This window comes from Diceros bicornis, chromosome 3 (assembly GCF_020826845.1).
Source record: "Diceros bicornis minor isolate mBicDic1 chromosome 3, mDicBic1.mat.cur, whole genome shotgun sequence".
Taxonomy (NCBI): Eukaryota; Metazoa; Chordata; class Mammalia; order Perissodactyla; family Rhinocerotidae; genus Diceros; species Diceros bicornis.
In genome coordinates, this window is record NC_080742.1 from 72,648,413 (window position 1) to 72,673,992 (window position 25,580).

General features: G+C 36.6%; 1 protein-coding gene across 6 annotated transcripts in view; it reads right to left on the minus strand.

Moving 5' to 3' along the window:
* Positions 1 to 25,580, minus strand: part of CADPS2 (calcium dependent secretion activator 2) — a 495,178-nt gene that overhangs the window by 286,658 nt on the left and 182,940 nt on the right. For 5 of the 6 annotated variants that reach the window (XM_058529069.1, XM_058529059.1, XM_058529050.1 and 2 more), the window contains exons 4-5: positions 10,084 to 10,164; positions 3,585 to 3,821 (exon numbers count right to left, since the gene is read on the minus strand). In XM_058529069.1, coding sequence (XP_058385052.1) covers positions 3,585 to 3,821; positions 10,084 to 10,164 — 318 coding nt within the window. The remainder of the gene's footprint in view (positions 1 to 3,584; positions 3,822 to 10,083; positions 10,165 to 25,580) is intronic. The other variant, XM_058529077.1, reaches the window with a different exon arrangement.

Genomic DNA, 25,580 nt, shown 5'->3' on the forward strand with positions numbered 1-25,580 from the left:
TTAAAAGCCAACTACATACCACTATGACTCTAATGACTTAATTCAATGATAAAATTTTTTGATGGCCACTTAAAATGTATGAAACAACAAAATTGTATATAAGTCTAGAAATCTTGGCAGCATTGGTTCATATCCAGAAATATAGTTGTTTGCACTGCATCTCTTCCTGTAGTGTGTTTAATAGCCAAGTGCAAAAGAGAAGAAGGGAAGCATCTGCTTGACACTATTTCTGTCACCTCTATTACAAGCTACTGTAAACAGGACCTCCTAAAACATACAACTTGTGAAACCGCATTTTGCTCCTCAAAACAATGCTCCCATCTGTGCCAGGAATGTTTTATCCTGCAGAAATGTCACTTTCAAAATTACTTCTGTTATGAATCCATACATATAAATAAAACGACATAATTCTATAGATCTAATTTCCAAAAGGAATAAAAAAAGATAACAGAGCTAGTCTCAGTTAATGATAAAGACAGCCAAAAATTCCATGGACCATCAACTAACCTAATTTTAGGTAACTGTTTCAACTAATTCCCAACAAAACTTCATAATGGAACCATAGAAAACAAAATTGAACTACGTTTCATCCTCTCTTCTCCAATCTCTCTGTGACTGATGTAACAAGGATAAATTAGACAAAGTTATCCTAGAAGCAAAAAGAAAGGGAGGCATGTATGAAATATGAAACTAGACAACATGCTTCTGAATAATGCATTGCCCACAGAGTTCTGTGGCAGCCGGGCATATGTAGGTTGGGAGGAAAATGAAGCTGGGTAGTATACTGAATATGAGGACCACATACCACCAGATACAGAGCAAGTCACAAGGTCTGCCAGTCTAATACCAATGAAAACATTCAGTGTGAAAATCAACTATATGCACGCCACTGACACCATTCCCCTCACAACACAGACTCATTTTCCTAGCTTTACTTGAATATTTAATTTTAATATGCTACTGTATAGCTTAGTGTTTTGTGGGTTAGCTTATCTCTTGCTTTATTATTCTCTCTGAAGGCTTTATGAATAAAGAGACCTAAAAGTAATCTTGCGTGGCTAACTGCTGCTTTTTGATACCATCCAAGTCCTTAATTCAATAAATATTTATCAACTGTGTGCCAGGCACTGTTTTAGGCTCTTGCTACACCTCAGTACACAAAAAAGAGAAAAAACAAAAAGAGAAAACAAACAGTAAACAAAAAAGAGGAAAAACAGAGAAAACAAACCAAAAAAGACCTTAGCTTCCTGCAGCCTACATTCTAGTAGAGACAAGTCAGATAATGAATAACCAACATAATAAATAACTGAATTAAATGTTAGGTAATAAGAGCTGTGGTAAAAATTGAGCTTGGTAAGGAAACAGGGTGTGGTGGGAGAAGGGAGGAGTGGGCAGCAATTTTAAAGAGAAGATAAAATTTGAGCAGTTTTTCAAGTCTGCACTTATTCCTTAGACTCAGACTTCAATTCTTAGAAAAGACTCCCTTCTGGGCTGATCAACTCTAAGCCTGACTGATGGTATGTGAGAACCTTAAACTGGATTAACTGCTTGCCTTTCAGAGTTTTCTTAGGCTGAAATCTGGGGTCTGAGGAGCAAGGCTTAGATAATGGGCTGGGATAATGATTCAGTTTACCTATGCTGAGTCAGAGGCCCGGGGGGCTACAGGATACCTAGTCTATTCTCTCAGACATCCTACAGAGAAGCACTTAATGTGATTGCATCTTGTGCTGGACACATAACTCCTACTTAAAATACTATGGGCAACGGGGAATAGATCCGATCCATATTATGCTATGGTAGGAAAATATCTGCCTTAAATAAACACAGCAACAGAGGATGTCAAAACAATCCATAAATATGCAAGCGTCTCATATCATACAAAATCAAGTTTTAACTCATAATCTCCTCCTAACATCGTTTTATTGTTAACTAAACAGCCTTGTTTAACACACTGGCAATAAAATACAGAACAATTCATAGTTTCACTTAAAGACTAACTCACAGGCATAATTTTGTTTTCAAAAGGGAAAATAGAATTCATAAGAAGCTAATTATTTACCATTTTTTACGATTTTTAAACAGATAAAAGAGATAATATTTTGAACTGTTTTCAGCTCTGAATGTTTATAGTAGATTTATACATTAAGCATTAAAAAATCATTACAAAAATCATTAATGAACTTAAATGCCAAACTTTTGTTAGAAAAAGTTATATTGTAATTAAATAATTGATTCCGTTTCATACAAAACCTTAAAAAAAGAAAACAGAATAAGAAGTTGGCACTTTACATTTTAGTCATTAGGAAACCTGAGGCAGAAATGAGGAAATTCCACATATAAGATACTATGCAATTTCAAATTAAACATCCTTAGATCAAGAGGCTAAAGAGATTAAGAAACCCAGTAGTAAAGCCACTTGGCAAAGTCATTAGGTAATCCTAGACCTGAGTGGAGTCAGAAGAAAATCTCACAGTTCTACTCTGACCTAAATTTAATCTAGTAACCTACCAAGAAATAATTAGCCTGGAAGTAAAGAAAGTGCGAGGCGGTTGTCTTATCCTCAAGCTTGAATTTATCTTAAAGGTGAGTATGTGGGGAAAAAAGAACAAAAGCAGACTTTTGCTTTTTCTGCCATAAACTAAGCAAGCCAAGTGTGAGAAGTATCAACAAAGAAATTTAACACTGTACCTCCTAAGACTCCTGGTACCTTTCCTCATCAATCAGCAAACTCAAACAGCAGTACTGGGAACCAGCAGAGACAGAACATAACAATGCAAGGAAGGAGCTACAAGCTAATATGATTTTTGGAAGACTTATAAATTTAAGCTTGATATTGCTAGGGTATGTATGTGTTGTGTATAAACCCATAGACATATATGTGGATTAGCCCACATACAGAGATTACCAAGAAGAAATGCAATCATGAAAAGCATCAACAGGTGGCTGTAGAAAGAGTCAGTATCAATACCTGACTGCCAGTGATTTGTAAAAAGGGGATGAAACGGAATTCTTGGGAAACATAATTTTAAAGGCATGATATTTGTTCTTGTTCTTTATAATATTTACTGTACCTATAACGAAACTGGAAGTCCTGGAAAGGGAGAATTCTCTACTTTTCATCATCTACATGCACTCAATATTGTGCACTGCAGCTGGTTTATGTGATTTGATTCTAGAAAGATGATCTCATAGGTGAAGTAGATGAAAAACAAGGCTCAACAACACCCTGAAAGGAGTTTCCAAATCACTGAGAATTCAATCATATGTTAAAACCCTATTTCCACCCAAGTGTTTCATGCTTACTTTATCAATAAACTTGCACTAGCCTAGTTGACACACAGAAGATATGCCTCAAATCTTTTATTATTTTATTATTTAATCCTAATACTGCTGTTATATTTAAAGGACAATTTGCATTAATTTGCATTCACAACCTGATGGTCTAGCAAATGAAGAATAATCTAACTTCCTCAAAATATACTACACTTTGCTTTAAATTTGAAAAGTTACCACGAAAGTCAGCAAAAATTACTTTGCAGCCTCATTTACGCTGTCAGAGGCAAGCATGGGATAAAGCCACTTACCTCTAAGGTGAATGACAACACCACGTCGGACTTTGACAGCTGAATCTCACTCTCATCTCCTATGTCCAAAAATGCAGAATTCTGTGAACGTTTTAATTTTTGTAATTTAAATTCTGGACCACCTTTCGAAACTGGAAGACTTTCCAAATTGGCCATTAGCAAATTCACTGAAGACCGCAACTCTTCCATATACATAGTCTCCATTTCTTTTGCTATAAATTTAGGGAATTTTCTTTCCTTGAAAATAAATTTTTAAAATAACAATGTTACATAAGTCATCTCAATTTTGTCATAAAAGATTACATAATGTATATACTTGACTATCTTAGAAATTTTGACACTCAATATAATGCATTTACCTGATACTTTAGTCTCTAGACTTTAAAAGCCTCAGGCTTTGGCAATTTTGAGTCTATCTAAATGTACCTTATATAATACCTTATTGAGGATCATTATGGTACAAAAGAAGAACATTATATACATTTTCACATTAACTTTATTTTTAATAAGATATTTCCTTAAGGGAAAAACAAACTCTGAAAACATACATATAAGAAGTTTTAGTGTACAGATGAACCTTAATTAGCCGCTGTTAGCTCTGAAACGCTTGGGGTAACTGGTCTACAAGAGAAATGTTCGGTATACACTGCTTTGCCTATTAGGAAACAAACATTTTAATAATCTCTCTCTTTCTTACCACAGATGTGCATTTTGGGGAGGATATGCTTTTTATAAATAAGCATTCACAATGAAAAACCCATAATATTAAATAGCAATATGGTCGTATTTCTAAAATTACGTATTTCTAAAATAATATTTCTAAAATTATTATCTAAAATTCTAAAATTTCTAAATTTCTAAAATTCTAATTTTCTTATCACACAAATGTGCCAGGATCCCTGATGGCCATAAATTGTTTTTTTTAGTAAAGGTTTAGAAAAGTTTAAGTTTAAAGCAAAAGGCCAATTTATCATAAAATCCGTATGTGAAAAAGAGAGTAACAGTATCAACTCAGAAGATTGTATTTTCTTTCTGAATTACATGAGCATTGCCATTCAATCCTTATATCTCGGCAATCAGATTTCTGCTTCTTTCACTCAATGAAAACGACATTCCAAATAGTGATATTTAGATAGATATTGACAGATATTGCTAAAATGCCCTTAGAGAAGATTACACCCATTTATACTCTCACAAACAGCAAAATGAGGCTTCCTCACACTCTTGGCTCTTTCTTTAATCTTTGACAACCTGGTACTTAGCTCTTTTCTCTTAAAGGTAGAGCGTATATAGCTTTACAATATTAAGTGCAGCGAAATGTGACGACCACTGTACAAAATGTTGGGGGTGAAAGCCGAAAGTAGCCACCTTCCACATGATCGCCTAATGCTCCAGGAAATGTCTTTACTATTGCTTCCCTTGGCACCACTCAAAACATAACCTAAGAAATCCGAATCTCTAGGATGACTGGAACACATCCTGAGTGCTCTCGTCAAACTGTACGTAATCTCTGACTCACTTGCACCAGTTCGTTCACGGGCTGGAAAGGAACATCTGGCACCACTTCATCAATCAGTCTCAGAGGCTCAAGCCACCTGTTTTTCTTTTCCCCAATATAACCTTCACATATTTCTTTTAAAATAATTTACATATAATCAATATTAAAAGTGCATATTTATTATCACAAAGCAATTAAATATCCATATTCATAATTAACTTTCCCAAGAAAGATTCTTAAGTATCCTTATAACATTCCTCTATAATTTGAAGCAACATTCCAAAATGGTAAGGTTGCATCCTCCGGAAAAACACGTTAACTCTTCAGTTATAGAATACCTTGGTTTCCTTTGAAAAAAAAAAAAAGAAAAATGTTTTGGAATGGTTTCTCAGTACACGCAAAAGAAAAAAAAGCAAAATAAGCCATAAAAACAGATTTTTATATTTGTAGACTAACTTTAAAAGCTCTCCTGAAAAGTATCCAAATACAGAAGTAAGACCGAAAGATGAGAAGGCAGGTCCTTTCAATGTCACATGAGGGCAAAGGCCATCCAAGGATATCTGAAGAAATATACTCAGTTCAATTTACTATTTACTACTGATTAAAAGGTCCCAGACAGTGAAGTTATATGTTACCTTACAGAATTCGGTCTGGAAAAGATGCAAATAATGTGTGTCTGGTGAGTAAAATAATTCAACCGTTACAGTTTAAATCCTTGTTGGAAATTAACTATTTTTATATCTAATCTATGAATCTTATTTTAACTTTGCCTAAAAACATCTAGTTTTCAAATGTTCTTTGGGCTAGTTTTAATCTCTAACTGGTTTGCTCCTTTATTATGCATTAAAGGAAATCTTGGTGTGATCATTTTATATTTGTATGAGAGTCATAATTTTGCCTTTTTAAAAATTATATTTTAGCCAAGCCAAAAGCAAATATCTCACGTTTGAAAGTTTGGATGCATCGATTTTTTTTTTTTTTTCAAATTTTCAAGGTGTTACTTTATGGAAAACTTAGCATTAGCACATGAAAAAAAATCTTTTCTTATTTAGCTTTAATTAAAAACATTTCATTCACTATCATTTTTCAAGGAAGAGACTGACTGGTAGGAATCATCAAAATTGACTGTTACCAGAATTTTCAAATTTTTCAGGAAATAGACTATATTAGAATTTTTTCTCTGAAAAAACAAAAAGACAACCGCTTTCAAGTTTTTAGATTTACTGATAGTATTCCATCAACTTTATTTAGCCTGCTTATGTTGCCTCTTTCTTGGAAACAAAACCAACTGTACATTAGACAAGCACACGTTAAATTTGATCTTTTAAATTAGAAAAAAATCAGAAATATGATTATTCTCTAGTTTAACAGTGAGTTGCTCCTATAAACCACGGTTTATTTTTTTTATTTTTATTTTTTTTGTGAGGAAGATACGCCCTGAGCTAACATCTGTCAATCCTCCTCTTTTGGCTGAGGAAGACTGGCCCTGGGCTAACATCCATGCCCATCCTTCTCCACTTTATATGGGACGCCGCCACAGCATGGCTTGACAAGCGGCGCCTCGGGAGCGCCCGGGATCCGAACTGGCGAACCCCAGGCCGCTGCAGCGGAGCGCGAGCACTTAACCGCTTGCGCCATGGGACCAGACCCTAAACCATGGTTTAAATGTTCTAATTTCGCCCTCTGTAAACCATAGCTCTTTAGCGGCCCTAACACATTATATACATGAAAACACTGTTTGCTTCATAACAAAAATTTGAATAATTCCCATTATTCAAATTTAGCCACTTAAATGCTCTTAACCTTCCACTAGATAAAGCCTGGACCAGAGTGGTAGGTAGAAGATGGTAACAACTGTCAGATTCTGGAAATACTTTAAGACAGACGCAAATGGATTTCCTGATAAATCGGGCATGAGAAAAAGGAAGACAAAGATGATTCCAAGTTTTGGGGCCTAACTGGAAAGATAGTACTGTCAAGAACTGGCCTACCCTGACCACCTGACTGGAAATTGTAAACAGCCCCCCACACTCCTGATTCTACCTTCCCTGCTTTATTTTCTACATAGCAAATGATCGCCTTCCATAACTCAGTTACATGGATTGTTTATTCCTTACTGTGAGGCTCTCCCAAATAAAATGTAAGCTCCACCAGGGCATGGCAGGAATATTTTTGTCTGGTTTTATCCCAAGACAACTACATTTGTCTGGATGTATCCCAGGTGCCTAACACAGCAAGTGGTTATTTTAGTAGGTACTCAATGAATATTCATTCATTGAGTTTATAGATAAATGCAGGCTCCAAAAGGTTAAATAACTTGCCCAGTGTTATATATCTAGCAATAACAATCATGAATTTGCGCACAGGTCTTTCTGGCCCCCAGTCCACGTAATTTCTACTACTTCCTAATTATGCCTTGGCTAAAATATTCAAGTCAATATTTCTACTCCTTGAAAAGGAGATTTCTGCCCTGTGGCTTTATAGTTACTATACTGTGTATAGTAGGAGTGCGGTAGGAGGTGCTACTGACTGCCAACTTAACTATTAATGAACCACGCTTCTGGACTTATCAGACTGAAGGGGCAGCAGAGTCTGAGAGGGTGAACCCAGGCTCCGGAGTCAGAAGACCAGGGTTTGAAGCTCGCCTCTGCCACTTATTCATTATGAAATTTTGGCAAAGTCAGTAATCCTCCCTAAGCCTCATTCTCCTTGTCTATAAATTCATTATATCATCCACTCTGTGGTTCACAGGATTATTGTAGAGATATAATGCAACAAGGTCAGCAAATATAATTAACCTTATAAATATTTTATGAAGATGGCTTAAATTTGGCAAAATTGAAGTAGAAAGCAATTTAAACATGTTCTATCTGCTATGTCAATATATTCACCAAAAGGTATCTTATTTTTGGTGGTATTCTTTTCCTTCCAATCCCACTAGCTTCACTTTCTTCTCCACACATTTTCTACTTTATCAGCATCTGATGAAATCATTGGGGTCTCCTCAAAGAGAAGTCTCCATATGTACATCACTGACCCTTCTCCTGACTCAGTCCAGAGGTTATAAACACACATTCTCCTCCACAGACTTGAGAACACACCCAAGGCTCTTCCTCCTGTTCCATCACCTTCTAGAAATTCATCTCAACTTTATTCTAAAGCATCACATATTCAGCCAGGTCCTTGTAGAAGCAAGTCTAACTTATGACAATGTGTGCAGTCTCAGGTACAATCTATATACAAAAGTAGGAAACTTACAAATGCTGATCCCAGGCCCAGATTCCTGCCCATAGTGTCTGGTATTTCTCTCTGGATTCCCCCCTATGCTCAGGCCCTTAAGAAAATCAAATGCCCTTCCAGCCAGCTTCCAATTCAGATTAGGGTTTTGAGGAAATTGTTTTTCTCTGTCCCAATAGCCTCAAGCAACTTGATTTCTCTCCCATGAATTCCACATTAGAATTTCTAGAATAACGTGTACTGCTCTCAATATCCAGAGGACAGCAACATGGCATGGTGTCCTTTCAACCACTGCCCTTTGTGTGAATGTAACTCTTTAGCCCCTAATTCATATCATACTATGTCTTCATTCATCTGAAGATTTTTCCTCATATATCTCTGGCTTGGCTCTCATAAATTACTGTCATCTCTGTTACCCAATTTCTCTCAATTTTCCTTATTTTTCTATTTACCTCCAATTTCTCAACTGCCTCTCTATTTAACAGACATTGAGATAAACACAGTATTAGCATTCTTAAAACATATTTTCAATACATTTTTCTCTGCAAAAATAAAAAATTCTATTATTAAAATCAGTATGTGGGGCCATTCCACTGGCATAGCCGTTAAGTTCACGAGTTTTGCTTTGGCGGCCCAGGATTCGCAGGTTTGGATCCTGGGTGCGGACCTACACACTGCTTAACAAGCCATGCTGTGGCAGGCGTCCCACATATAAAGTAAAGGAAGATGGGCAGGGATGTTAGCCCAGGGCCAATCTTCTTCAGCAAAAAGAGGAGGATTGGCAAAAAAATGTTAGCTCAGGGCTAATCTTCCTCATCAAAAAAAAAAAAAAAACATCAGTATGGGATATTATCTTCTCAAGTGCTTTAAAAGGTCGCTATCATTATTTGAGAATTACAGAGGGTGTATAAACATACTTCATCAAGTCGTAAACTAAAGATTTGTGTACTTTATTGTATACATGTTATACCTAAATTTTAAAAAAGAAAAATCCCTAAATAGGATTCTTCAGAGAGACAGAAGAAGGGAGAGGGTGAGTCTACCCATCAAATACTCAAAGTTTCTGCTTAGCAGAGGGAAAAGGAAAAAAAAAATCTTATTCTCACATCAACAGCTTTGAGAAGGACTAAAAAAATTTATTTTTTACCACTGAAGTAAATTAACACATCAATTTACTAAAGAATGATTTAGACAATGAAGTTCCATTATCTCTAAAAACTCTTTAGTACTAAAAGGAAACTCATTGCTTTTGTTTGAAATCTATTTATGTTCATAGAAACACAGTGATTGCACAAACATAACTAAAATACTGTATTGAACACACCGAGACTCTGTACTAGAAACTTCAAATTATATTCTTCATCCATTCAATCAAATATTAGTTGACATTACTATGTGCCAAGCACCATGCTGGATACTTTGGAATATATTTCATAATCTCACACAGAGGATATTTTTCTCCCTAATTATATTATGCTTAGTGCAATATTAAAGTTCTTCTAAATCTGGCAGTTTGAGAAATTCAGGTATTACTTTAAGAATAATCTACAAAAGTTATCATTGAATTTAAACTTTTCATGTATAAGAACAGATAATATGCTCCATTTAGATAATACACATCCAGATATTTGGGCTTAAGAGGTATGCATGTAGAGGCGAAAATGATAAATTATGCTGGCTATATCTATACAAAACTCTTTCAGTTCACAGAAATCTAAGTAAAGAAAGAAACGTGGTAATGGTATGTCAGAGTTAATAATTTACCTTTGCCATTTTCTCTGCCAATTGCAAACGACCATCAAGTTCTCTTCTGATCTGGGCTGCTTGTTCATCTGCATTGTCCAGCTTAAAAATAAAACAGAAGTCACACATATGTGATTACTTAACGGCAGTGACCTACAAATTAAAGAAAAGACTAAATGACTCAAAAATTTTTTTTAATACATTTTCTCAGCTACCTATTGAGAGCACAGAAGGTTGTTTAATTAGATTGGCAGTCCAATTAAATTTCTCGGGCACTTTTCACTGTGGTTTTGTTCACAGAAATGCTAATAAACTTCTAAGGTTAATTGCTCAGTTTACCAAAAAAATCTAATAATAATTCTTCGTCCAACATGTCCACAACAACTCTAAACCAAGAAGTCCTTGTTTCCTTGAGGTTACATTAAATTTTATTCAGTCCATCCTACTGTCTTCATGAAAGCTAGTCCTAAATAGTTCCAGATGGATAAATCTCTTGTTTTGTTCTTCCCAATTCCCAGAATGCATTTCTGGATGGTGAGATACTGAATAATGTTTCACACCTCTTTGTTCTTTTAAAAAATATTCCCTTCATTTTTATAAGTATGTATTAGCACTAAACTATAAAAGTACTATTTGACTGATTGATTAATATCACTTTCTACCATTTAAATCTTCATATACTCCTCATTCTAGTACCAACAGACTTATATTGACAAGAAATCCTTCTACCCTTTTATAGACTGGCGCCACATTAGAATTCCATTCTCTTATTCTAAATTTGAATAAATTGCTTTCTTGATTGAAATAAAAGCATACTATCATCATTTTTTAAGATATTTACATGGAAAATTACTTTTACTTCTCCACTGAAATAATCCTTAACTTTTTATATAACTTCCTTTAACTTTTCCTCATGATTCATTCTCCCCAGTTATTCATTCAATCTCTCTTTATTAGTTTATTATAAAACCTGTTAAACTGAAGAGGTCTTATGAGCCATGCACAGTGTGGGATGCACTAGCTGGGCTACAGATGTGCATCAGACAGATGTTTCTCTTGACTTTAATTCCTTCCCCTTTCCCACTTCCATCATCAAGAAACCTGAACCACACAATACAACCATACCCTAGTAAAGGTCCATCTAAAGATTGGATTAGTACTGAGTACAACATTAAACACTCAGGAGAACACATATTACCTTTGTCCATTGGCTAAAGAACTACAAATTGACTATATTAAAAAACAAACAAACAAACAAACAGCATTAAAAAGGCCTGAAAAAGATGAGTAGGGCCAAAGTAGGTCAACAGGAGAGTGGCGTCCGAGTGTATACGAAGAGTCCAGAAAAGGGGAAGATGTTACAGTACGAGAGCACCAAAAGTCTGGAGATGAGACTAAACACAGCGGTTTTGAGAATGGGATACTGCGGGGGAGTGGTGAGCAGGTGCGTGGGAGATGGTGCTGGAGAGAGAGGCAGGGCTACATCATAAGCTTCTCTTCACAGCCAAAGTAGGCAGTTTGGGGAGTTGGTTCCTAACATATGGGAATTCATTGGGAGGTTTTAAGCAGGACTTTGGAAAGGAGAGATCATTGTCTCCAGCACAAACATCATGTTAGAGGGACATAAGGAAGTCTGTTTAGTTAGTTACTTACTACTTACTTATTTACTTGAGAGACAGAGATCTGGGATTACTTTTCTAAAAATATATTTTCAAGTTGATAAAAAAATCAAATTCATTTAAAAACAAGTTTAAAAATAGGTAGAATTTTCTTAAACTAAATCCTTGTTATAAAGGAGTTTCTATGCCATCTCAAAAACAAATACGCTTTTTAATTGATTGAGTCAAAATCAAACAGAAACAAGTTTCTCTTCACTGTGTCTAAAGTCAAAATATTTTACATTCAAAACTAATGCGGTTATAAAAGAAAAGAACACGTGATAAGCGCCTCCTCCAGGTAACTGAAATCAAGATCCTAAAAGCAAAAATTACGTACAAGAGCATTGTAACTATAATAATACCTCAAATACACTAAGTGTAATATGAATATCTTCTGATCTTTGCTTACATGCTGATAAATGTTTTTCTATAGAAAAATTAAAAAAAAAATGGTTACTTGCATGTAAAAAGTTCTAGTTTCACCAAGAAATAGCCTTTAGCATCTTAAAAGGCCATAGTTCTCCTTCAAACTTAACCACAAAATACTATTTAACAGCTTTAAATATTTATATCTTCACATTAACAGCTTTTACTTAATTTTAAAAGGAATTGTTAGTCATTTCCAGGTTTTGCAAGTGTTTTCTTTGTAAGAGACAGTTTTCTACTTTTTAAAAATATTAAACCTTAATATTAAACCTACTAAAACCTTAATTACATTTGTCTGAAAAAATGTAGGCAAAGCAAAGCAGAGCATTGCTGTACTAAACTGTCTTTTAATGGGCTTGTCTTAATAAAACTAAATGTTCAGAGACTGAAAGGTTACTAACTTTGGCGACTCCTGGTATCATTTTGTGAAACTAGAAGAGCATACTTCCAAATACGTTTACAAAAAAGGAGGAAAAGCTAATATATAAGATAATGAATAAAATTTTTATTGTTTACTTTTGTTTTATGTAATGCTAGACAGAATAGAAGGAGGTAAATCAGTTGGTTAACTTTTTTTTATATGTAAGAATTTTAATGTCCCATGTTTTGTTTTCGAGTTTTGAGTATTATCTTTGTTTTTAACAATTTATTTAATTGAAAGTTTATATAATTTAATTTTTATGAAGACTTTCTTAAAGGTTGGCTTTTCAATTGAGATAATTGCGGTTTCACATGCAGTTTTAAGAAAGAGAGAAGGCCATTGAACACTAATCAGTTTCCCCCAATGGCAACATCTTACAAAATTATAGTATTATATAACAACCAGGATACTGACTTTGATAGATTCAGCCATCTTATTCAGATTTCCTCAATTTTATGTACACTCATTTGTGTGTAATTTCTACACAATTTACTATCCACCTAGGTTTGTATATCCACCACCACAGTCAAGACAATGAACAGTTTTAACATGATATGTTGCCCTTTTATAACCACACCCATCTCCCTTCACCCAATCCCTAGTTATTTTTAATAATCATCTACCTCATTTTACACAATGTTTAAAAAATTCTAATAAGGCAAACGGATTGTTTTAATTTCCCTTATGAAACTGGAGATGTGCTCACATGAGAGGTTAATGTTTGTAAACACTGGACTGGGGCCTCAGATCTCTTCTCAATTTACATGTTCACTGCCTGGGTGCTTGCCACAAAGCCCATGGCCATAAAAAGCATCTACTCTCTGATAACTCCCAAGTGCATATCTATAGCTCCAACTTCTCACCAGAGTTCCAGACTTATATTTCCAACCACCTATTTACCATTTCAAGTTGCATGAAGAAAAGGCACACTGTACTTATCAAGCCCAAAATGGAATCTGGATTTCTACCCCAATCACTCCTTCCATGAGTAACGCCATGTCATGTAAATGGTACTCCTATTTTCCCAGTTGCTCAAGACCAAAACCTAGATGTCAACTTTGACCTCTTTCCCAAACAACCTACATCCCATCCCATCCAGAGTCATGTAGAGTGAAACCTAGAATCACACAGTTGAGGCAGACCAGAAATCAGGTACCCTGAGTCCTTAGCCAGGACTCTACTTTTTTTGTGGTGGAGTGTTTCCCTAGCCACTTCAAGTACATCTCATTTTGCCAGTACAGATGTACATATTGTTATGGTGAAAATAATTTTTTCTTTTCTGAACCCTCCAAAGAACTTGGTTTTGCACATCACCTCTTCTCTCCCATCAAAACAACAACAACAACAAAAAACAAAAGAATAGAAAAAAGAAAAGACTGAATGGATACTTTATAGATGTAGGGCATCAGACTTTAAAATGTTGGTGATACACCTGTCTCTAGCGCCTGATTTGGGCTACGAGATAAAGAAAATGGGGACGTATGGACTCTGGAGTTTGTGGTAGAGGCGAGAGGCAAGTTCTCACTCCACGAGTACAACTTCATCTTTTAACTTGATTTTATTTTACTTTAAATCCTTGATTTCACTTTATGTGACAAAAGATGACTTACCTCACAGATGTCCTGTCCTGGCACAGAATATTTTCCAGGTATTTTAAAGATGGTCATTCAACCCTGACCATAGCAGATGCCCAAATGTATCTTGATCCTCTGCAATGCCTCTAGTACCTATTTTACCACTTTATCAAAATATTTCAATGGCTTGACAAATATTTAGTACAGAAAATATACTTTTATTTTCCTCCTGTTCAATACACAGAGATTACTGTATCCACATTCAGAATTCTCTAGGCTAGGGAGTTCTTAACCTGGATCTTTGGGAGTCTGAACCATTCACGCCATTAGCAAAATTTTGCAGAGATATGCATTTTTTCACTTAGGAATGTGTTTCAATTTCATAGCTTACCCAAAGGGGTAATTAACTTAAAAGAGGTAACAAACCATGGGTCTAGGAGAATCTTCTTTATAGAAGCCTCTATTCATTTGTTCTAGAAGAGGCTATATGGCTTTTCAAACATAAGCCATGGAAGATGACCACCTCAGACCTCATATCATCAACCTTACCCCCTCAGAGATTTGTTAAATGCTTTGTAAAGGGACACTAAGACATACGCTCTGAGCAATGCTGACTGAATGGCCCACGATTACTTTACTAACTCTTATTTTCTTTTTTCCTACACCTACCATATGACAAGCACTATTAAAGGCTCTTCAGGAGCTACAAAAGTAGTGGCCTTCCAGGAGTTCACTTTTATACAGAAAACAGTAAAAATAGTGTGTAAAACAGAATGTAATTTCCATAGGAAAGCTACTGATCAAGTACTGTGGGAATTCAGTGCTGGAAGAGACGCCTTCTCCTGGTTGATAGTACCAGGATGGATTCGCAAAGATGGAAATATTAAAGAATGGACTTTGAGAAAATGCTGACATGATGCAGCACCTATTAGTCTCGACTCTAAAATCTCAAACCCTAGGGTCTGCCTGCACCATTCCTCTTGTGTTCCATAGAAACAGCTCTAAGAAGAGAAGGTCTCAGAGATCAGCAAATCTCTCTTCACAGAAGTCCTGGAGAGGACCCAAAGCCTGTGCTGGTGGCCAACAATCTTACAGTTAAGAAAATTTTAAACACAGCATAAAAATAACTCCATCAAGTTCCACCCAACAGCTTCATTTCATAATTTGTGATATCATTCTGCTAATGCTTTCAAAACTATGAACATCAAATATTTGAATTCATTAAATTTTCTCATATCTTCAAGAAAAAAGATCTTTTATAAAAGGTGCTTTTCACAGCCCCATATAGCCTCACTGCCCTCTCTGATTAATCTATTTACTAGAATGAGGATAACTGTCTTTATATTAATATTGTCAATAACTAAAAAGGGGGATTAACAGCTATGTTTTTCCATAATGATGCCTTTGTATGTGCTAACTCTAGTCAATTGTGCCCTTCTTCCCCCCACTGGAAAAAAATCGATTAGTTTTTTCTGAGTTCTCACTCCAATTATGGCATAACTCTTTTCAAACAAATTATATTGTTATTTTCTTGTAATATTCTTCATCTTTTAGTATGAAAAATACAAGTAGACTAGGATTTGCGCTGTTATATAAATTTAGTGTTTTCCCTGAGATTAATTCATACGCTGGTCTATTGTATTCATATATCTGTAAATCTAGCAACTTACAGATAATACATCATCACAAGTAATTGGCACAAACCTAACATTGATTCTAAAAGAACACTCCACCCAACATCTTAATGTTTATCCCATAAGTTTCTAGTACCCCAGTGTTTGATTTGACAGTGCCAAATATGCATGGATTTTGCAACATGGCCTAATATCACTGATCAAAAGCTTTATTAAGTATTAGCAAATTCATTTACTTTATCAGTAAATCTGTTAATTTTCCACCATCATTTGAATCACAAATTATTTAGCATCAAGATAGAGTATAACCTGACCCTACTGACTCAGATTGTTCCTGCTCTGTTTTCTGTGCTGAGCCCCCTCACTCTCTCAGCCCATAAGCACACATGGTTGGCTGTTCTAGACAGAGTGTCTGCAATTGTTTCTCAAAACAACGTCATAGGTCAGCATATAGCTCTGGCCTCTCTTCTGAGTTCCAGATCTCTCTCTGTAATAGAAGGCAAGGCCTTTCCTTTCAGAGATCTCACAATGGCCTGATCTCATCTTTACCATCCACCCTTCAGCATGGTTCCCCTATTTCTACATATGATTTTCACTACCTTAGAGCAGGCTAAAATCTCAGAAGCAAGAGGGAGGAGTAAAAGAGGTGGGGGAAGGAAAGAAGGGACTAATGAATGAGAATAAATGAATATGAATGAGAGAGAATGATACCCAAACACCTTAGCCTAGTATTCAGGTCCTCCTGAATTGTGTACCAATCCAACTTTCTAACATCTTAGATAATTCTATTATCTATACAAATTAGTTTGTTCATTGTTTACCAAACATGTTGCATTTTCCCAATCATATATTTTGCCTGTTTTTCTCCTGCCTGAGACACTCTTCTTACCTATCTTCACGTCCAGATCTCTAAATCTTCTAAGACGACTACCTATTTAGTACCAAAGCAGGCACTATCTGATGACACATCTTTCATAGTTGTCTTATTATTGTTCAACTTCTCAGATATTTATGACCTCTGCCTCAAACTGCCCCTTGTTAGCTCACTCCACCCTGACAATAGGAGTAAAACCAATCTATTTCCAATGGCAGGATTCACATAACTAGTCCCAACTTTAATGCAAATACGAAGAATCATTCCACCTGCATATGAAAGGTTCTTGGACCCTAACCTCCCTCCATACTGACCCATCTTTTATGAGGCAATCTCCCTCAAAAACAAAAAACCTTTCCTTCCTGCTTCTTGATCATTGAGAATTAGCCAACAACTACAAGGTAACTAACATTCGTCATTTCATACAACAAAAAGAACATAAAGAAATTGTTATTCCCATGCTCTTAAGAGCAACACATTGCCTGTATGTTGTTATGTATGAATCAGGTAGCACTCTGTCTGCTGGAGGCAAAGCTTTTAAAGAACTCCCTTATATCTACATTTTAAATTATGTATAAAGACCCAACTCAGAAATAGCAGTTCTGCCACGGATCCTGGTAGAACAGTTCTAAGAGTCTTAAAAACACATTTCCCAAACCACACTTTACTTTGAATACTTAAAAGTAGGGAAAAGATGAATGAGTTAATTAAATATAAAATTACCCTATGTGAACTGAACTAAACTATATTAAATAATGGATCAAAATGTTCAAAAGCAAGAACATAAGAAATTTAACCTCAACTATAAAAACCATGGGACTTCAATAGCCTGGAGAATATGCATGCATATTTTCTAAAATGGTAGATATAACTTAGCAAATTCTTATACATCATGAAATTTTCTTTAGCATTTCATTTGTTATTAACATTTTATCTTCTGGACAAAAATAATGAGCTAATATCTTCAAGGAATTATTTACTAATTACCTCAATGAAATAATTAAATATACATTCACATTAATAATGAAATCATGCTGAAATTGAGAGATTTTAGCACTAAATAACACAGACACTATCCACAATATTAGAGAACTTTGTCAAAGTAGATTAGAACTTCAGCCTCATCAGGACTTATAAGAGCTAAATTTATACAGTACTTACCATATGCCGGGAACCACTGTAAGTTTTTATAAGTATTATTGCTTTTACACCTCAGAGAAACCCTACTGAATAGGTCTTAAAATTATCTCATTTTAGTGGTAAAAAATATGAAGCACAGTGTGGGAGACCAAAATTGGCCACCCTGAAATATGTCTCTTTACCTTGATTATTTTCTCTGACAGACATTTGACCTCCCCCACAAACTGCCTAAAGGAATTTAACTCTGAGTATGGACACACTGGCAGGGTCCTCACTAAGCCCATTCTTTTCAAAGTTTTGTTTACCAAACATCTACATTTGTAAAGGTATCTCCCTCTGTGTACTGAGAAGGGGGGGATGACCTTATCTCTGGAAACTCTTATCAGGACAGAAGAGGAGGACTTAAATCTACATACTCTTGATTACTGTGATTTCTGTCCTTCTGGCCACATTCTGTATAGGTGGCCCTGTAAAGACCTGTCTGACAAACATTTACATTTCCCTCTCCATGTGAATTGTCTTCTTCCCCTCTGAAATTCCAAACCACCCCCAGCCCCCAACATCCTCCTTTACCTTTAGCTGAAGATGGTATTTAAGATGAGAATTGCCACTATTGTGTTGAGAAACTCAGTTTCCCTGGTTTCTCCCATGTATACATGTTATTAAACTTGGTATTATTTTCTCCTGCTAACCTGTCTTTTAATTATTTGGCCAGCCATAAGAACCTCAAGGGAAAGGGCAGAGGGGGATTCTCCCTCTTCCCCAATCAGTTTTCCAGGGTCAGGGTCACACAGTTAACTAAGAGGCAGGGCCAAGGTTTGAATCCTGCAATTTGACTCCAGGGTTCAATTTACCCACCTCACACTCCTTCACAACACCTCAAACTCAACTTTCATTCTCGCAGTCATTCACTCTCTATGCATGCCCACAATAGGAAACACATTAAATATTACTGTACAATTTATGGTACAAAGATTAAATATTTATCCTATGCTCAAGTCATTAAAATGCAATACAAAAGGCATATATAAATATCTGTAATAGAAAGTAGAATATTACAGTCTTTTGGATTTGATAGGGAATTGTAAATTCCTCATGTTTTTTCCCCCTCCCCCAATATTTAAGAAAAATGAGTGGAGGCAAGAGCAGGGAAGGCTTTGGAGGCAGGATTTCTCTTGGATCTTGAAGAATGAAGAAGGGAAATTCCAAATGAAGAGAATAATGTGAGACAAAATTAAAATACAGGGTGTGGATGAGGAGCAGGAAGTGATTCAGTTTACCTGGAACGTGTGATGTGTAAAGAACTGTTACATGAAAAGAACATAAAGAAGACAGGTGGGGGCCAGACTGTGAATGCCACAGTTGTTGAAAGCTTAGCCAAAGGGCATGAACTTCATTCTGTTGACAAAGGGGAGCCATTTTTTTTTTCCTTTTCAAAGCTGGGTCATGATGAGAACAAGATGCTGCTTCAATATTGATCTCACAACACAAATATATAGGATTAGAAGGGGGAAGCAGCTAAGAAGTTACTGTCGTGCTCCATATGGGAGGTAGTGAAGTCTCCAGCTATGGCAAAGGTTGTGGAAATAAGTCAGAGCAGATAATGAAATATTATGGAGGAAGCAGCGGTACCAGGTAATTAATTGTTTGAGCTGGGAAGGCAATAAAAAAGAAGGGTTCATGGTTATGAGTCAGAAAGCTGAACATATGTAAATAGGAGAACCAGGTTTGGGATGAGAAAAAATGGCATTTTGAACCTATTGAGTTTGAGGAGTTTCAGATTCATCAGTTTGCCATGGGCTATAGCAACAGAGTGGAAAGAGGAGCTAACCTACGCAAAAAGGGTGAAAGGCAAGTGATACTCAAAAAAAAGCATAGTGAATTTTTTTTTTTTTTTTAATCACAGCAGTATTTTTCAGTGGATCTAACTCAGCGCAACAACCTCAATAGTATCTAATTTCTCAAACAAAAACAGGGTAGTGAACCAATCTATAATTTTCAAACACTATCGCTCTTGGTACCATACCTCGTACAAAGTGAGTTCACAAACCTTTGATGATTCATAGACTGAGATGTAAGCCTTGTTTGTCTGGAGACCTTCATATCAGAATCATGGAAACACTTCACAAATAAGAAACGACATTGTTTTAAACCTTTAACAACAGAGGCCTTTCTACCAATTTGTAACAAAAAGCTAGACTCAATCACTGCCATCAATTACACAAGTAAAATCTTACTAAGATAATGATCAGTCAGTCCTGCTCTATCTAAGGTGATTAGGGCAAATGGAACTATTTAATTTTTTCTAGTCTAAAACAAAGAGGATTTAGGATATTATGACCTCTATAATCAGCTAAAAGTATTAAATATCAGTGGGTACTCTTCTGTGAATATACACCAATGCCCTTTCCTCAGCCTTTTTAAATAGCTTTAAAAAAAAAAAAAAAAAAGGTGCTTTATAAAAACAAGTTGTTCTGACCATCTACCAGAACAAACAGATGTTGAAGCTTTTCCTGTCAGCTCTATTTTCTTATCTTCTTGGTTCTTCTCTTAACCCACTCCAATCAGGTTTGCTCCCAACCACTCCATGGAGTCTTTCCTTGTCAAAGTCAACAGTGTCTTCCACCTTCACAAATTCAAAGGTCACTTCATTGTCATCTTAGCTGACCTCTGAGCAGCATGCAGCACAGGTAAACACTTTCTCCCTTGACATGGCTTTCCTAACACCACACTTTCTGGTTTTCCTACCACCTCACTGGCTCTTTCCCCTTTGTGCAGCCTTAATCCTGATGTCCACAGGATTCTGTCCTGGGTCCTTTTTTTTTTTTTTGAGCTCCACACTCTCCCAAAATGACCTCATAAGTCTCATGGCTTAAAATACTAACTTCATCAAAACGATTCCCAAATCTGTATCTCTAGCCCTGATCTCTCACTGGAATTTCAGACTTGTATATTCAACCACCACCTGCCATCTCTACACAGACATCTGACATCTCAATTTCAGCATGCACAAAACAGAACTCTTGATTTCTCCCCCACACATCCCCCTGCCCCAAGATGTTGCTCCATGAGAAGAAGGATCACCATATACCAAGAGCCTGGAACAGTGCCTGACCAGAGTAGGTACTATGTTGAAAGAATATCCTAATCCAAGATGCCCCCTCAGGCCATGGTTAATAGAAATGCTGCATCAGATAAAATTTAAATCAAAAGAGAGCTGTCAAAGCATACTATCTCTTCTATAAAATGTGAGGGAGAGGGGGCCGGCCCCCTGGCTTAGCGGTCAAGCGCACGCGCTCCGCTACTGGCAGCCCAGGTTCAGATCCCAGGCACAAACTGACGCACCGTTTCTCCGGCCGTGCTGAGGCCGCGTCCCACACATAGCAACTAGAGGGATGTGCAGCTGTGACATACAACTATCTACTGGGGCTGTGGGGGGCAAAAAAAAAAAAGGAGGAGGATTAGCAATAGATGTTAGCTCAGAGCCAGTCTTCCTCAGCAAAAAGAGGAGGATTAGCATGGATGTTAGCTCAGGGCTGATCTTCTTCACAAAATAAATAAATAAATAAATGTGAGGGAGAGGAATAGGTGATGTTACTCATAGTTTTCGAGAATGGTATGTCTTGAGCTGCAGACTCAAGCTGATCCCGTTTTCTGCTTCACTTCCTGGGCTTTCATCTTGTCCCTTTCCAGGAAAGCAGGTGGTCCAGTGTTCTGACTCAGGCCAAAGTTCCCAAGGGTGGGAGCAGATTGAAATTCTGAAGCACACCACAGGACATGGATCTACGAGGGTATGAAAACAGACTCCTACGGGAAATCCAGTAGCCTAGGAACTTCACAGGCAAGAGAGAGAGGCAGCAGAGCACCACAGCAGGGCAAGGAGCAGAGTCTGGTGATTACTTGAAGGATTAATGTGTAGTTCCTCTTCCACTTTTGTTTTTTAATAATGCTGGGCCATGCGCACACATGGGGTGAGGCGGGGTATGGGCCATAGGCAACCATTCTTTAGACCATAGAGAAGGATCTTTCCAGAACCCCATTTTGTTCCTGTCATTCTTTTGCTTATAGCCCAACAGCACTCCCTATCACATGATAAATTCCCAGCATCTTCCAGCTAACACATAGGGCCCTAGCATTCAAGTCCTTTCCTAACTCTTTAGCCTCATCTCCTGCTACTCTGGCAATACACACAAGATACCTAACAGATTCCAAGCCATTTCACTCTCCTTGTACCTTTGTAAATGTTACTTTCCTTCTGTCTGCTAAATTTCTATCCATCTTCTAAAATTCAGGAATTTCAGACTTTTCAGAACCTTCATTAAACTTTCACTAAAGCTCAAACAGAGAACTGGGTTCCAACATTGCCAAATCAACTCTTCTTCCTTGGGCACATGGCTAGACTGTTTCCCAGCCTTCCCTTACAGTTAGATGTGACCATGGCATTAAGTCCTCAGACGGACTATCAAGGCCAGGGGTCCTCAAGCCTCAGCCTCAGCATCATGTAGAAAGCTTTTTAGAAACAGACACTAGGCCCCACCTCCACAGACTGTTTCACTTATTCTGAGGTGGGGCCCACCCATCTAATGGTTTTTAAAGCTCCTCAGGTCATTCTAATGAGCAGCCAGCGTGGAGCATTAAAGAAATCCATGCAAACTAGCCAATGTCAAATTAAGATACTGCCATTCACGCGCTCACGTTGTGCTGCATACACACCCCCAGTAACACACTGATTAAATATACTATTACATTTTGTCTATATATCTGTCTCCTGAACACATACAAATACCTGGAGGCAAAGAACCAAATCTTGTCATTTTTGGATTTTCATTGCTTAGTCTAGTAACTGACATTTTTAGAAGGTATTCATCAAGCATTTTTGAAAGTATACAAGAAACATAAGTCACATATATATCTCATTTTAATTTGATAGACTATTTTCATAATAACGAAAAATAAAGATAATAGTTTATTATACTTGAAACAGTATATTCATATAATCTTTTATACATTAATAGTTGAGAACAGGTCATGAACTACATTAGCAAAAATACCTTTTTTCCCTACTATTACTACTACAAAGATGCCTGATCTCTGTAGATTCGGGTTCTCTTATCATTTAAAAAAAAGTGGAAAAGTTGTGATAACATCCTAATTTCTATAGTTTAGATCTGGGTAAAGAAGAAAAATCTAGAAATAAATGCAAGGAATGTCTGAAGGTAGGCTACATTTGTATCTGGTGAGATTTGGGAGAAAGCAAAAATAAACGTTTTAGGAGAAATCTTACTTAGGAATATTCTTATGTAGTTACTCTACACATAGGCTAAAGGTAAAAAAAAATAACGCACAGTCAAACGAAGCAACACTGATAAAAGCTATAATTCAAGAATATATTAAATTTGTATTCACAACTACAAAAATTTAATTTTTAGAGAGGAAACTGATTCAATATTACTAATCAGAGATTCAAATTCATTTAACTGAAATCAGATTCATCTAGTTTATATGATACATTTAAAAAAAGTGAAGACGTATATTAATGATTATTCCAGTTATTACTTCCAGAATTTAAAAAATCAGATATTATAAAATCCAATCATTCTTAAGGTCTTTTGTGTCTCCTTGCTGTATTCTAAAACATAACAATTGCCATTTAATGACATTCACTTGAATATTTTCCTCAAGCATTTTGAGATTTAAAATTATACACAAATGAAAAATATACCTTGCTAATTGTCATTTCTACAGCTTTATTTCCCTATTTTTAAACTGATTTTTGTTATCAAATGTAATTGTCTCTTTAGAATGTGGTTTTGTATTTCTGCCAAAGTCAACAGATACCAATTTCCTTTGAGGATTCCCATCTCTCCCCCTCTTTGTTTTCCTTTTACACATCTTGAATGAGGGTCTTCAGAACAGAATGCCTCATCGTTCCTGCACTCTCGGGGGTAAACTCTCACAGTGAGAGGGGCAAGAAATACGCAACTGCCTGTATTTGTTGACTTCTTTAAAACTCCTAGACCCAAAGTGTTCAATCTGAAAGCTAAAATCTATATGGAAAGGAATCACAAACCTGAACACTACTTTTTAACCAGGCATAAATATTCCTGCTTATCCCTTACAAATAAGCAAAGAGTTATGTAGTATTACTTAACACAGTTCTTGCAGTCTTCAGAATGTAAGGAATTGGCAGGGGGAGGGGATAGAGGGGAGGATTTCAGTTAACTTTGTTTTGATTCTTGGGTAAAGACCAGTGAGACTTTCTTCTGTTAATGGAATGCGATTATGAAAGATTAATGAAGGTTGCTTTTGGCAGAAAAGATCAGGATTTAGACAGCTGTAAAATTCAGTTAGTTAATTACTTAAAATACAAATATAGAAGTAAAAGGAGGAGAATTACAGGAGTACATATGGGACTACGTATTCCACTATTCAGACTCTGGTCATGCAGGATTGTATGTCTCTCTACAGTCTACGACACCTTTCCCAACATTTGCTAATGCCATCTCACACCATAGCCCCAACTCCTGCTTGTACTCCAGCATTAGCAAAGACTTGCAGTTCCCCAAATGCCATTTCACACCTCCATACTCTGCACATGCTCATTCCTCTGCCCAGAACACCTTAGCACCTTCTCACTCTGGCCAACTTCCTCATGATACACCAAAAGATCATACAGCCTTTCCCAATACTGCGTCCTCGACCTCAAGAAGGTAGAGCCAGGGACTTACCACACCACTGTGGCATTTACAATAGCATGATTTTTTTTTTTTTTTTTTTTAATAAGGCTAGCCAATAACTAGGTCTCATCTCTATGTTCCTATCATACAACATAGTACTTGGCACATACTTTCTAAACATCTATTTTCCCTACATAACGAGGGAGAATGGGTTAACTATTTAATTGATTTGAACATACTAAATTACTCTGTCATGTTTTTAAATAATCTTTAATAAACATATTTAATTTCTGTTCAAAGGCAGCTGATTACTGGTACCACTTAAGTAACAGCATTTTCATTCAAAAATGTGGAATAAAAATTATTTATTAAGACTATAAAGTACATAGCTTTAATAACAACTTTGTTTCTCTACAACTACAACTGTATTTACTTGAAATTCACTGCATTGCCTTCAAGTTATTCTGAAATTAAACTTTCCACTGACCGACTGTTCTTCCTTCACTCTATCACTGAACCAAGTGGGTTGGCCTCCGAGCCAGTTAAATAAGACTCTACACCATTGGAAGTTGTCTCACAGAGTAAAGTATACCTACAGCAAATAGGAGACCAGGCAGAATCATTTTCCAAGTCATGGTATCTGCAAACAAAGGGAAGCAGGGACCTTTTATGTCGGATGGGGAATGAATATTCAAAAGGGAGAGGCAGGTATTCGCTTGCCCAGGCTCAGTTGGAAAATATGCTTCCACATACACTGTAGGTTATGGTAACAAGGCCTAAGCTCCTCCTGGCAAGATCTTAGCACTAAAAATAAGGCAAAGGGGGCCGGCCCAGTGGCGCAAGTGGTTAAGTGCACGCGCTCCGCTGCGGGGTCCCGGGGTTCGCCGGTTCAGATCACGGCTTGGCAAGCCATGCTGTGGCGGCGTCCCATATAAAGTGGAGGAAGATAGGCACGGATGTTAGCCCAGGGACAGTCTTCCTCAGCAAAAAGAGGAGGATTGGCAGATGTTAGCACAGGGCTGATCTCACAAAAAAATAAATAAAAATAAGGCAAAGGTCACCAGCATAGCTCTTGTGGCGAGGCTTGGTCTGGTTCAGGGTGGTTGGCGGGTGC